The sequence below is a fragment of the Belonocnema kinseyi genome, chromosome 1 (assembly GCF_010883055.1).
Source record: "Belonocnema kinseyi isolate 2016_QV_RU_SX_M_011 chromosome 1, B_treatae_v1, whole genome shotgun sequence".
Lineage (NCBI taxonomy): Eukaryota > Metazoa > Arthropoda > Insecta > Hymenoptera > Cynipidae > Belonocnema > Belonocnema kinseyi.
This window is the reverse complement of record NC_046657.1, coordinates 44270853-44286252: the sequence shown is the minus strand read 5'-3', so window position 1 is coordinate 44286252 and position 15400 is coordinate 44270853. Positions and strand designations below refer to the sequence as shown.

The following is a 15400-nucleotide window of genomic DNA, read 5'->3' as shown; positions in this document are numbered from 1 at the left end:
CAATGAAATGAATTTTCAACAAAATACATAAATTTTCAACGAAAAAGATCAATTTTCAAATCAAAAGTTTTCTACATAAGAAGATGAATTTTAAAATAAATAAGAAATATAAACTTTCAACAAAATACATGAATTTTAACTGAAATGTATTTTCAACCGGGAAGAATTTTATAAATTTTAGAGAAAATTTTTTTTTAAAAATTGATCGTTTTCGTTGAAAATTTTCAAGCAAGGAAATTAATTTTCAATAAATTACATAAATTTTCAACGAAAATGATCAATTTTCGAATACAAATTTTTCTACCTAAACAGGTGAAATTTAAAATAAACAAATTAATTTTCAATAAAAAAGAGGAAATTTCTACAAAATACATAAATTTTTAACGAAAAAAATCAATTTGAAAATAAATAATTTCCTACATAAGAAGTTGAATTTAAAAACAAAAAAAAAACTTTCAAAAAAATACATAAATTTTTAACCGCATAGAAATAGGTTCAATTGAAAAGGGCAAATTAAAAAAACAACTAATTTTAAACAAAATTGTTGAATTTTCAACCAAGGAAATGAATTTACTAACAAAAAGAATAATATTCCACAAAAAAGACGAATTTTTTCAAAAATATATGAATTTTCAACAAAATAAATCTATTTTCAACCAAAAAGATCAATTTTCAAATAAATAATTTTTTACCTTAAAAAATGAATTTTAATTTACAATAAAAAAATTAATTTTTAACAAAATTGTTAAATTTTAAATCGAAAAGATCGATTTTCAAATAAATAATTTTCTACCCTAAAAGTTTAATTTAAAAATAAAAAAATTAATTTTCAACAAAAAAGATCAATTTTCGAATAAATAATTCTCCACCTATAAAACTTGAATTTTAAACTAAAAAATTAATTTTCAACGAAAAAGATCAACTTTCAAATAAAATATTTCCTATATAAAAAGTTGAAATTCAAAATAAAATAAAACTTTCAACAAAATACATAAATTTTTAACCGCATAGGACAAAGTTCAATTAAAAAGGGCAAATTAAAAAAAAACTAATTTCAAACAAAATTGTTAAATTTTCAACCAATGAAATCAATTTAAAAACAAAAAGAATACAAATCCACCAAAAAAGACGAATTTTCTAAAAAATATTTGAATAATCGACCAAAGAAATGTATTTTCAACCAAAAAGATCGATTTTCAAATCAATAATTTTCTTCCTTAAAAGTTGAATTTTAAAATAAAAAGATTAATTTTCAATAAAAAAGACGAATTTTCTACAAAATACATAAATTTTCAACCAAAAAGGTCAATTTTCAAATATATAATTTTGTACATAGAAAGATGAATTAAAAATTTTCGGCATTAATTAAAAAACAAAATTTCAACAAAATACATGAATTTTTAACACTATAGTTCAAGCTTCAATTGATAAGGATTAATTGAAAAAAAACTAATTTCAAATAAAATTTTCAACCAAAGAAATATATTTACAAACAAAAAGAATAATATTCCCACAAATAAGATGAATTTTATACAAAATAAATAAATTTTCAATGAAACAAATCTATTTTCAATAAAAAATTTCCCTTTTCTACCTAAAGAGATGAATTTTAAAATACAATAAAAAGAAATTAATGTAAATTTTCAACAAAATTGGTAAATTTTCAACCAAAGAAATGAATTGACAAAGGAAAGGAATAGTATTCCACCAAAAAAGAAAAATTTTTAACTAGAAAATGATCAAATAAAAAAATTGAATAGGTGCATCCAAAAAACCACAAAATTATTAGATTTTTAACTATAGAAATGAATTTTCATCACAAAAATAAACTTTCAAACAGAAATGGAATAATTAAATTCTCAGTGAAAAAATAATTTTTAACCATGAAAAAAAACGAAGTTTCAATAAAATAGTTAAATTGCCAAGGAAACAAATTAATTTTCAACCAAAAAGATGAGTTTTAATAAAATAATTTTCTACACAAAAAGTTGAATTTCTAACTGTTAAAAAATCAATAAAAAAATTTTTTCAAGCTAAGAACAAAAAGAATATTCTGCACAAAAAAAAACAAATTTTAAACTAAAAAAGATCAATTAAAAAAAATTGAATTGGTATATATTCATTTAAAAAATTAATCTTCAATAAAAAAGAAACGAATTTTCTACAAAGTGCATAAATTTTCAACTAACAATATCAATTTTCAAATAAATTTCTACATAAAAAGATGAATTTAAAAATAAAAAAAATTATTAAAAAACAAAAAAAATGTCAACAAAGTCAGAAAATTTTGAGCCATTTTCAAACAAAGTAATTAACAATTTCAACAAAGTACATGAATTTTTATCTGTATATTTCAAGGTTCAACTAAAAAGGGCAAATTAAAAAAGAAACTAATTTTAACATTTTTCAACCAAGGAAATGAATTTACAAACAAAAAGAATAATATAAAAAAAAAACGAATTTTATATTAAATATATGAATTTTCAACAAAACTATTTTGAACCACATAGATCAATTTTCCAATAAATAATTTTCTACCTTAAAAGATGAATTTCAAACTACAATAAAAAAATTAATTTTTAACAAAATTGTTTAATTTTCAACCGAAAAAATGTATTTTCAACCAAAAAGATCGAATTTCAAGTCAATAATGTTTTTTACTTAAAACGGTGAATTTTAAACTAAAAAAAATTAAATTTCAACTGAAAAAAATTATCCATGAAAAAAAGTCTGTAGGTAAAAAGTCAATTAATAAAATTAATTTTCAATAGTAAACGACAAATTTTCCAAAAAATACATACATTTTTAACAAAAACTCAATTTTCAAATAAATAATTTTCTTCTAAAAAAAAGATGAATTTAAAAATAAATTAATTGGAAAACAAAAAAATTTCAACGAAATCAGTTAATTTTTAACCATTTTCAAACAAAGTAATTAACAATTTCAACAAAATACATTCATTCTCAACTCTATAGTTCAAGTTTCAATTAGGAAGGGCAAATTAAAAAAAAAACGAATTTCAAACAAAATTTTAAAATTTTCAACCCAGAACATTCATTTACAAACAAAAAAATACTATTCCACCTAAAAAGATTTATTTTTAAATAAATAATTTTCTACCTAAAACGATGAATTTTAAAATAAAAAAATTAAATGTTAAGAAATAAAAACGTAAAGATGAATTTTTCACCCAAAAAATGATTTGTCATCAAATGTAGTAAAATTTCAACCATTTTCCAACAAGGCTATTAATAATATTAGCAAAATACATGAATTTTAACCAGATAGTTGGAGTTTCAAATAAAAAATGTAAATTTTCAACAATAAAAAAAAATAATTTTTATCTAAATTGTTAAATTTTTTACTATAGAAATTAATTTTTAACAAAAAAATCAACTTTTAAACAAAAATGCAATATTTAAATTTTCAATAAAAAAATTATTTTTAAACAAGAAAAAAACGAATCAACAAAATAATTAAATTTATAACGAAATAAATGTAATTTCCAACCAAAAAAGATATGTTTTTAAACAAATAATTCTCTACCGAAAAAGATTAATTTTTATTCAAGAAAATGAATTTTCCACAAAAAAAAAATGAATTTTCAACATAATAATTAAAGTATTAAAGAAACAAATTAATTTTCAACCAAAAGGTGGATTTAAAAAGAAAATTTCAACTTAGAAATCGAATTTTCAACTAAAAAAATTAATTAAAAAAAAAGAATTTTTAACAAAATAATTAAATTTCCAATAAATAATTCTCACCAAAAAAGATATATTAAAAAAATTAATTTTTAAACAAAATTTTTTTTCAGCGAAATAATTAAATTGTCTATGAAACAAATTAATTTTTAAACAAAACAATAGATCTTCAAGCAAATAATTTATAACCCAGAATACATGAATTTGCAACGAAGCAAATGTATTTTCATCTAGAAAGATCGATTTTTTAAACAATAATTTTTTACCTAAAAAGGTGGATTTTAAACTTAAAAAAATAAATATTCAAACAAATACGAAAAAATTAATTTTCAATTAAAAAAAAAAAGATTTTGCATAAAAATAAAAAAAATGAACTTTCAAACAGAAATGCAATAATTAAATTTTCAGTACAAAATAATTTTCAACCAAGAAAAAAATAAAGTTTCAACAAAATAGTTAAATTGTCAAAGAAAGAAATGAATTTAAAAAAAAAATAAAAATACAAGTTTTCAACGAAATATTAAAATTTTTAATAAAAAATGGTATAATTATATTTTCGGTAAAATAAGTGATTTGAAAGAAAAAAGAAACATTTCTTTAACTTCAATTTAAAAAAAAAGCACCGAAACAAATGTATTTTCAGCCGAGAAGATCAATTTTCAAATAAATAATTTAACTAAAGAAAAAGAAATGTCAACAAAATCAGTAAATTTTCAACAATTTTCAAACAAAGTCATTAAAATTTCAAAAAATAAATGCATTTTCAGCGAAAAAAGAACATTTTAAGCCACAAAAAAGCGAATTTAAAAAAAATGGTTATATTGTAAACAAAAAATGGTAAATTTCCATGCAAAAAAAAAGAAAAACAAAAAGAACAAAGTTTCAACAAAATAATTAAATTGTCAAAAAAACAAATGAATTTTCAACCAAGGAAAATCGGTTGTCAAACAAATCATTTCCTACCAAAAAAGTTTAATTTTGATGTTAAAAAAATTATTTTACAGCAAAAATAAAAACGAATTTTCAACCAAAAACGGTATAGTTACTTTTCCGATTGGAAAAGTTATTTTCAACAAAAAAGAAACATTTCTTTAACATAATAGTCCAATTTTTTAAATATGCAGGTAAAAAAATTAATTTTCAACAAATAATTTTCTACCAAAAAAGTTGAATTTTAAACTAAAAAAAATATATTTTCAAAATTTCAGAAAAATACATGCATTTTTAACCAAATAATTCAAGCTTCGACTAAAAAAGGTAAATTAAAAAAAAAAGAATTTTGAACAAATTGCTAAATTTTTAACTATAGACATTATTTTCAACCAAAAAATAAACTTTCAACCAAAAATGCAATAGTTAATTTTCAGTAAAAAAATAATTTTCAACCAAGTAAAAAAACGAAGTTTCAACAAAATAATTCAATTTAAAACGAAACAAATTTATTTCCAACCGAAAAAGATTAATTTTTATGTAAAAAAAGTATTTTTCAACAACCAAAAAAAGAATTTTCAACAAAATGGTTAAATTTTCAATAAAAAATGGTACAGTTACTGTTCGATTAAAAAAGTTATTTTCAACAAAAAAGAAACAGTTCAATATTCAAAAAAAGGAATTTTGAACTAATAAAGCTAAATTTTTAATTTAAAAGATAGATTTTGAAAGCAATATTTTTTTACCCGAAAATTATAATTCTCAACTTAAAAAAAAACGAATTTTTAACAAAATTGTTAAAGATTCAATTATAGAAATTAATTTTTTTACCAAAAATAAACTTTCAACCAGAAATGGAATCTTATATATATTTTCAAATAAAAACATATTTTCAAAAAAAAATCAAATCTGTAAATTTTTAGCCATTTTCAAATAATACGAATAACTGCAAAGAAAAGAAAGATTTTTTAAGAAAATAAATTAATTTTCAGCCATATAGTAGTTGAATTAAAAAAAAAAGATAATTTTATAACTGCATGATTGAATTTTTCACTGAAAAAGATCAAATTTCAAGTAAAAAATAAACTAATTTAAAGAAAGTTTTCAACCAAAAAGATTAATTTTTAAACGAAAGGGATGAATTTTCAACCAAATGGTTAAAATTTCAAATAAAAAAAGACAAATATTCAACAACAAAATTCGTATTTTTAATAGAAAATTATTCTCTTAGCTTGAAAATTCATCTTTTTGCATCAAAAGTTTATTTCTTAAGTTGAAAATTAAACTATTTTGTCGAAAAGTTGTTTGTTTTTTTCGTTAAGAATTAATTTTTTTAACTGAAAAAGTAACTGCTCTACTTTTTGTTTGAAAAAATGATATTTTTTAGTTAAAAATAGAATTTTTTGTTGAATATTCTTTTTTTTTCGTTGGAAATACATTCATTTAACTGATAATTTAATTTTTTCATTGTGAGCTTAAAATTGATATTTTCTCGATAATTCAACTAAATATCTTCTCGGTTGAAAATTTCATTCCTTTGGTTAAAAACTCGTTTTTTTCTTTCGGTTAAATTTTTTTTTTAATTAAAATTATAGCAATTTCATTTTTGATTAAAGTTTATGCTTTTTTAGTTTTAATTTTGTCTTTTTAGTACAAAATTAATCTTTTTTTTTAAATTTTTGAACAAATCTGACGAAATTTTCTACTGAAAAATGTTTTTGAATATTTGATATTTCAGACTTTTTGACGTTTGCAAAAAATTTAAGAATATTTTTTAAGCATTCGGAAATCTTTCAGTTTTAAAATATTTTTATTCTCTTTAACACTCCAAAAATTCCTGAATATGTTTTAAATTGATATAAATTATTCTTAAAATCGGTTAAAAACTTTCCGAATTTATTTTTGACGATTTTGTAAAACTTTTGTAATGTTTTAAAATATTTTTCAATATTATTTGAAAAATAATTTTTGAAAATTAAGAATCAATTTAAATATTTCCAGGGATTTTAAGAAAATTTGGTTATTATCTTGAAACGTTTCAAAATCTTTTTAAATATACTCTAAAAATAAATGTGGTAAAATAAAAAATCATTTACCATTTTTCGAGAAATTATGAGAACATTTTGTTTCTCTTGAAACCTTTTAAAAATCCTAAAAAGCTTGTAAATCTTCTGTTTAAAATCTACAAAAATCTATATTTTGTTTGAATTTTTTTGAACATCTTTTCAAGTTAAATATTATTTTTGTATGTTTTGAAAGCTTCTGAATATCCTTCAAGCATATTTTAATTTTTCGTTTAATTTTCCTTTAAAATCTTGTATATTCTTTTCTAAAATTTCAGGAAATTATACAAAATGTTTTGACATTAAAAAAATATATGTATTTTCTTGAAGTTTATATTTAAAAATAAAAGATCAATTTGAATTTCCCCTGGAATTTTAAGAGAGAGAGAGAAATTATTATTATAAAAACCTTTCAAGATCCTTAAAAAGCACTCAAATTTTACGTCCAAACTTTCAAAAATGATCGTTTTGTTTAAAATTTAAAAAAAAATGTCTTCCTTTACGAAAGGTACCTTGCTACTGCAACTGGGAGACGTTGGGAAAAAATTTCAGTTGGATCGAGAAGAGTCTGAAGATAGTTTACTCGTAGCAGCTTCAGCAGCTCAACAAGCGATACCGCCAATTTCGAGGGTAATTTAACTTTTATTTTATTTTATGCAACCATTTTTCATTCCAGACTTTGAAATTTTCCATGGAACTCAAAAAATTATCTTTCTGAAGAAAAAAGTATATTCAAAAAGAGAAAAAAGTATTAAAAACAATTTAAGAATAAAAGTTTTTAATTATTTATTTCAAATGTTCAGCCTAAATTGACGAATGTTCAATAAAAGAGTTGAATTTTGGAACAAATTACTTTTTAACAATTTACTTGAATTTCCAATAAAATAATTCAATTTTCAACAAAATACCTGGTTGAATTTCAAAAAAAAAAAAAATATATCTTCCAGAAAATAGTTGATTTTTTAAAGCGATTAAGTTTAAAACCAAAATGACGAATTTTCAACAAATTATGTGAATTGAAGAACAAATAGTTACATTTTTAACTACAGAATTTCAATTTTCAATCATAAATGGAATTAACTAAATAGATTATTAATAAATTAAGTTTAGTCGAATAATTTTAAATAAAATATTCCAATTTTTTAACCAGAGAGATTAATTTTTAACTAGAAAAATTAGTTTTCTACAAAAATCGTGAAATTTTTAACCCAAAAAGACGAATTTTTAAGCAAAGAAATTAATTTTTGACAAAAGAGTTTAAACTTTTAACATTTCAAGTTAAATTTTGAACTAAAAAGATTAATTTACAACCAAAAAGAATAATTTTTTACCAATAAAGGCGAATCTTCAAGAAAATACATGAATTTTCAACTAAAAAAGTGAAATTTTCAATTTAAAATGGAATAGTTAAATTTTTTAATTAAAAAAAATTAATTTTTAACAACAAGAAAGTTAATTTTAAACAATAAAGTTAAATTTTCCACAAAAGAAAGGAATTTTCTATAAATGTAGTTGAATTTTTAATAAAAAAAAATACGATTTTTCAACAAAATGGATCATTTTTAAACCAAGAAACCATTTTTTTAAACAAAATAATTAATTCTTCAATAGTTGATATTTTAAATAAAAAAGATCAGACTTCTACCAAAAGAGATGAATTTTAAAACAAAACAAAAAAATGAATTTACAACAAAATATATGAATTTTTTAACAAATAGTTATATTTTATAATAAAAACGTTCAAATAAATTTAAACAAAATTAATCAAAATTAATTTTCTACCAAAAAAGATGAATAACAAAAAATGAAGTTTCAATTAAAAACGAGGAATTTTCAACTAAAAGTGGAATGGTTACATTTTTATAAAAATTGATTTTAGTTGAAAATTAATCAATTTCTTTGAAAATTCGTTTTTTTTTTTAAATTAATCTTTGCAACTAAAAAATTTAATTATTCCATTTTTGGCTAAAAATTAATTTTTTTTAGCTGAAAATTTAACTGTTTGGTTCCAACTTCATATATTTTGTTAAAAGATAATTTTTTTGTTGAAAATTCATCTCTTTGGTTGAAGATTAAATATTTAATTAATTGGTTCGAAATTCGTTTGTTTTTTTAGAGAAAATTAATTTTTGAAAGTAAAAAAGTGTATTCCATTTTTTACTAAAAATTTGTCTTTTTAGTTAAAAATGCATGTATTTTGTTGAAAATGCTCTTTTTTTAAAATTAATCTTCTTGGATAAAAATTTAACTATTCCAGTTAAAGAATAAATATTTATCATTTTAGTTGAAAATTCGTTGTTTTTTGTTGTTCTTTTTTATTTTATGAGAATTAATTTTTGTAACTATAATTATTAACTATTTGATTTTTAGGTGAAAACTTATCCTTTTTAGTTGAAAATTAAATCGTTTGATTGAAACTTAATACATTTTTTTAGAAATTAATTTTGTTGGTTAAAGATTCATCTCTTTGGTTGAAAGATTAACTAATTTGTTGAAAATTCGTTTTTTTAAATTAAAATTTAATTTTTTGTAATTAAAAAGTTAACTAATCATCTTTTAGCTGAAAATTTATCTTTTTTAATTGAAAATTAATTAATTTTCTTAAAATGCTTTTTTTCTTGATTAAACAATTCATTTTTTAATTAAAAATTTAACTTTTCCAAATAAAGAATAAATGTTCATTTATTTTAGTTGAAAATTATTTTTACTAACTAAAAAATTTAACTATTTCATTTTTGGCTGAAAATTTATCCTTTTTAATTGAAAATTCAAATTTCAGGTTAAAACTTCATATATTTTATTAAAAATTCATTTTTTAATTGAAGATTTGTCTCTTTGGTTGAAAAATGATCTAATTTATTGGATATTAGTTATTTTTTTGATTGAAAATTAATTTTCGTAACTAAAACATTGAAATATTCATCTTTTGTCTAAAAATTTTTCTTTTTTTAGTTGAAAAACCATCTATTTTGTTGAAAATCTTTTTTTTTGTAGAAAATTAATCTTCTTTACGGAAAAAATTCATGTCTGTAGTTGAAAATTTAATTATTTTGTTGAAAATTCGTTTATTGTTGTTGTTAAAAATTCACTTTCATGGTTGAGGATTCAACATTTTAATTGAACATTCACGTCTTTGGTTGAAAGTTCAAATATTTTCTCGAAGATTGTTTAAAAAAAATTAATTTTCATAAGTAAAATATTTACCTATTCAATTTTTGCCTGAAAATTGATATTTTTTCCATTATTGAATTATTTTATTTTATAATTAATAAAAAAAATCCTTAAATAATAATGAATCTTTAACTGAAATATTTGAATTTTCTACCAAACTGATAAATTTTCAACAAAGAGGATTAATTTTCTCTAAAAAACAAGATTAAAAACAAGAATTTTCCCCTAAAAAAAATTAACTCAAAATTGAATATTTACATTTTTTAACCACTAAAATTAATTTTCAATAAAAAAAGCGAATTTTTACTCAAAGTGATGAATTTTTAACTTAAATTATAAATCCTTAACTGGAATAGTTACATTTTCAAGAAAAAAAATGCATTTTCAATTAAGAAAATTATGTTTCTATAAAAAAGAAAAAATTATAAACAAAATGCTAATATAATAATAAATCTTTAATTGAAACAGTTGGATTTTCTACTAAAATGATTAATTTTCTCCACAAAAAGAAATAAAAGAAATCAATTTTCAAAAAAAAAATTAATCCAAAATTGAATACTTAAATTTTTTAGTAACTTAAATTAATTTTGAATATAAAAAAAACGAATTTTCACTCAAGGTGATGAATTTGCAACGAAAATGATAAATTTCAAACTGGAATTGTTGCATATTAAACCAAAAAGATTAATTTTCAATAAAAATTATTAATCTTTAATCGAAATAGTTGAATCTTCTAAAAAAAAATTATTTTCATATAAATACATGTTTTTTCAATTAAAAAAAGTGAAATTTTCAACAAAATAGTTACATTTTCTACCAAGATGAGAAATTTGCAATTAAAATTATATATCTTCAACTGGAATTGTTGCATTTGAAAACAAAAATATTTATTTTCAACTAAAATGCTAAATTTTTCATTTCTAATAGTTGAATTTTTTACCAAACTGATGATTTTTCAACCAAGAAAAATAATTTTCTGAGAAGGAAAAATAATTAAAAAGAAGAATTAAAAAAAAAAGAGATAAATTTTAAACCCAAAATTGAATAGTTACATGTTTGAGTCTCTAAAATTAATTTTTAATTAACAAAAAAACGAATTTTCAGACAAAATGATGAATTTGCAATTAAAATGTTGGATCCTAAACTGGGATAGTTGAATTTTCAATTAAAAAAATTAATTTTTAAGTAAAATATTAAATTTAAAACACTATTGTATTATTTTAAATTATAATTAATAAAAAATCCTCTAGTTCCCAGATAGAAACGGAAATCCGTCCAGTATTGCATCGTTTTTCTTTAATACACGAATTTTCAACTAAAAACGATACATTTTTAACAAAATGATTACATTTTCAACGAAAAATGAATAATTTTCAATTAAAATGATATATCTTCAACTGATGAATTTTTAACTAAAATTATAAATTCTTAACTGGAATAGTTTTATTTTCAAACAAAAAATGAATTTTCAATTAAGAAAATTAATTTTCTGAAAAAAAAAAAGATATTCAGCAAAATCTTTATATAATAATCAATATTTAACTGAAATAGTTGAATTTTCTACCAAATTGTTGAATTTTCAACCAAGATTCATTAAAAAAAAAGGATTTTCAAAAAATATTTTAGATTATTTTTGTAGAGAAAATATGATTTTCAAATAAATACAGGTTTTTTCAATTAGAAAGGGTAAAATTTCAACAAAAGTTACATTTTCAACCAAAATGGGAAATTTTCAATTAAAATGATATAGCTTAAACTATAATAGTTTAATTTCCAAACAAAAAAATTAATTTTCAACCAAAAAAAGATACATTTTAAACCCAAAATTGAAAAGTTAATTTTTTTAGTAACTAGAAATTATTTTCAATTTGAAAAAAGAAACGAATTTTTAACTTTTGAACTGAAATTATGAATCTTTAATTTAAGTAGTCGAATACATTCAATCAAGAAAATTTATTTTTCATCAAAAAAGAAAGAATATCAATAAATTACTGATATAATTATAAATTTTTGACTGGAATATGTAATTTAATTTTCAACCAAACTGATGAATTTTCAACCAAGAAGAATAATTTTCTCAAAAAAAAATTATTTAAAAAAAGAGATGAATTTTAAACCCAAAATTGAATACTTACATTTTATAGACAATAAAATTAATTTTTAATTTAAAAAAATGAATTTTCAACCAAAATGATGAATTTTAATCTAAAGTTATAAATCTTTAACTGGAATAATTCAGCCAAGAAAACTATAAAAAAAGATTATCAGCAAAATATTAATATAATAATAAATCTTTCCCCGGTATATTTTGTTGAATTTTAAACCAAGAAGATTAATTTTCTTTAAAAAAAAAGGATAAAAAATGAATTTTCAACAACAAAATATATATGTTTTAAACCCAAAATTGAATAGCTGAATTTTTTAGTTACCAAAATTAATTTGTATTTAAAAAATCGAAATTTTAATTGAAGTTATGCATTTTTCAACTGAAACAATAAATGTTGGACTGGAATTGTTTTATTTTAAACCAGAAAGATTAATTTTAAACTAAATCGATTAATTTGCAACTAAAATTATGAATTTTTATTTTTAATAGTTAAATGTTACATGAATTTTTAACTAACAAATATAAACCTCCAACAAAAACGAAATAATTCAATTTCAATTTCAGGAAATTAATTTTTAACAAAAAAAAAACATTCTTTAACAAAATAGTTGAAATTTCAACTGAAGACATGATTTTTAAATTAAAATGTTGAATTTTTATCCAAGAAAATGAATGTTTAACAACAGCAAAAGCGAATTTTCAACATAATTAGTTACATATTCAAACGAGAAGATTAATTTTCTACTAAAGGAAAAAAAGTATTTTCAACAAAATACATCAATTTTCAACTAAAAAAGAAACGAATTTCCAAAAAATTATATAAACTTTTAACACCATATAGGAATTATCAACCAAAAGAAATTAATTTTAAACTTAAATGAAAATTTTTCAACAAGATTAGTTGAATTTTCAATCAATAAGCATAGTTTTTTAACACAAAAAAAATTGAAGAAAATAAATTAATTTTCAATTAATGAAGATACATTTTCGACCAAAATGATAAATTTTTAACTAAAATTATAAATTTCTAATTGGAATAGTTCAATTGATTCAATCAAGAAAATTAATTTTCTACAAAAACAAAGATATTCAGAAAAATCCTTATACAATAATACACTAATAATAACAATAATGTTTTTTGAATAAAAAAAAGTAAATTTTCAACAAAATAGTTACTTTTTCAACCAAGACGAGAAATTTTTAATTAAAATTATATATCTTTAACTGGAATAGTTTAATTTTCATGTAAAAAATTAATTTTCAACTAAGAAAATTAATCAATAACTATCAATATTTACATTATTTTGACGTCTGAATCCGTTGAATTTTCAAACTAAAAAGGATAAATTTTCAGTCAAAAATGAAGTAGTTACAAAAATTAATTTTCAACTAAAAGAATTTTCAAAAAATATATCTTCAACTGAATGGGTTTGATTTTATATAAAAAAATATCAATTTTTAACTAAAATGTTGAATTTTTAACCAAAAAGATTAATTTTCTACGAAAAAAACATGCTTTTTGAGAAAAAACAAGATACATTTTCAACAAAAAAGTATTTTGTAATAAAATTGTTAAACTTTAAAAAAAAAAAGGTTTTTGTGCTAAAATTATGAATAATAAAGAAAAAAAATCAATTTTCAAAAAAGAAGTTCCACTTTTAAGTAAGTAGTTGAATTTTCAGTTAAAAATTATTTTGTATAAAAAAAAATGAATATTCCATCACAGAAATACGAATTCTCAACAAAATGCATGAATCTTTAAAAAGAAAAAAGATAAATTTTCAGTAATAAAAAAAGGTTTGTCAAGAAAATATTTAAATTTTCGTGAAAATAATTTTTTTGAGCTAAAATGACGGATCATAACAAATCAAATTTAAAAAAATGATACATTTTTAACGAAGATGTTTCAATTTCAACCAAAAATATGAATTTTTATCAAAACTCATGAATTAAAAAAAAAAAGAATAATTACAATTTTAGTTAAAAAAAAAAAAAATTTTTAACCAAAACAAAAGAATTTGAATTTCCGCCAAAGCAGTTCAATTTTTAATTTTAAAAAATTTTCAATAAAAGACATGAATTTTGAACTAAAAAGCTAAATTTTTAACAAAAAATAAAAAAAGATTCTTCAACAAAATATTGAAATTGGCAAACAAAAAAAGTTTTTCAACTAAAATGATAAATCATAAAAAAAATGTTGATATTTGCAACTTAACGAGATAAATTTTTAACATAAAAATGAATGTACAACAAGGGAGTTAAGATTTCTACCCCAAAATACATATTTTCAACAAAAAAAATAAATTTTAAATTCAAGAAGATACATTTTCAACAAGAAAAAAAATATTTTTCAACAAAAAATTGTTTCTAAACTAAAATGATGAACAATTAACAAAAAAAATTGAAATTTTAAATAAAGCAGTGCTATTTTCTATTAAGTAGTTGAATTTTAAGCCAAAAAAGATAAATTCTCATATAAAAATGTAATATTTGACATTCCCTTAAAAAAAAACAGTTGAACAAAATATAGTGGATAAACAATATATTTTTTTTGTAAAACGAATGCAAAATATTAATTTTTCGTCCATTATATATAAAGTAATTTTTTGTTGATAAAAAGACATTAAATAAATTTCTTAGTGAATAGAAATTTAACGGAAGTAAGTTGGAAAAATATTCATGCATTTGCCAATAAATAAAGAGTGAGAAAATGTCTACTTTGTTTATCTTGTATGGCAAAACTTGCTATTGAATTAAAAAAAAAATTGCAAAAATAGTCAAAATTCACTAACGAATTATTTTAGTTTATAATTAATAAAAAATCCTCTAGTCCCCAGATAGCAACGGAAATCCGTCCAGTATTCCATCGTCTGTCGATCCTGATTGGTACATCACAGTGGAACAATTTTTGGCATCCGCATTGACCGGTCAACCGATTGTCGATTTTTTCAGCAAGCGTGTCAATCTCCTCGACGCAATACAACTTTTAAGAAATCGCAGATTTAACAGTGTTCACTCGCTTTCCGACACGTTCAACGTGTGACCAAAAATATTTTAATAAATAAACCTACGAATCTATTATAGCACGTGCCACTGAAAATTTTTCCAATTTCAAATAATATCAGGGGAGAAATTTTAGACTCACTCGGGCAAAAGTGCAAAATGGGCCCTCTTGAGGTGGTTCAAAAAAACAACCGTAAACAAAATTACACTGAATTTTTATAGATTTTTTCTTTCTAAATCATGAAAAAAGATTGCGTACCACTTTTTTGTTTTTTAAACAAATTTATCAATTTATCGAAAAAGTTCCAGTTTTTTCTGGGCATTATCAAATAATTCAAGTATTTCGCTTTTTTTTTAAATTTATTATGAGATGTTTTCTTTTCAGTCCTTGTAAATATTGAAATAGTACTGAAAAGGTAGT

General features: G+C 19.9%; 1 protein-coding gene across 2 annotated transcripts in view; it reads left to right on the top strand.

The window, feature by feature from the left end:
- LOC117175463 (TBC1 domain family member 9) overlaps window positions 1-15167 on the top strand; it is an 80708-nt gene extending 65541 nt beyond the window's left edge. For both annotated transcript variants that reach the window (XM_033365179.1, XM_033365172.1), the window contains exons 17-18: window positions 7207-7328; window positions 14807-15167. In XM_033365179.1, coding sequence (XP_033221070.1) covers window positions 7207-7328; window positions 14807-15019 — 335 coding nt within the window. In that variant the 3' untranslated portion in view covers window positions 15020-15167. The remainder of the gene's footprint in view (window positions 1-7206; window positions 7329-14806) is intronic.
- Window positions 15168-15400: the final 233 nt, after the last annotated feature.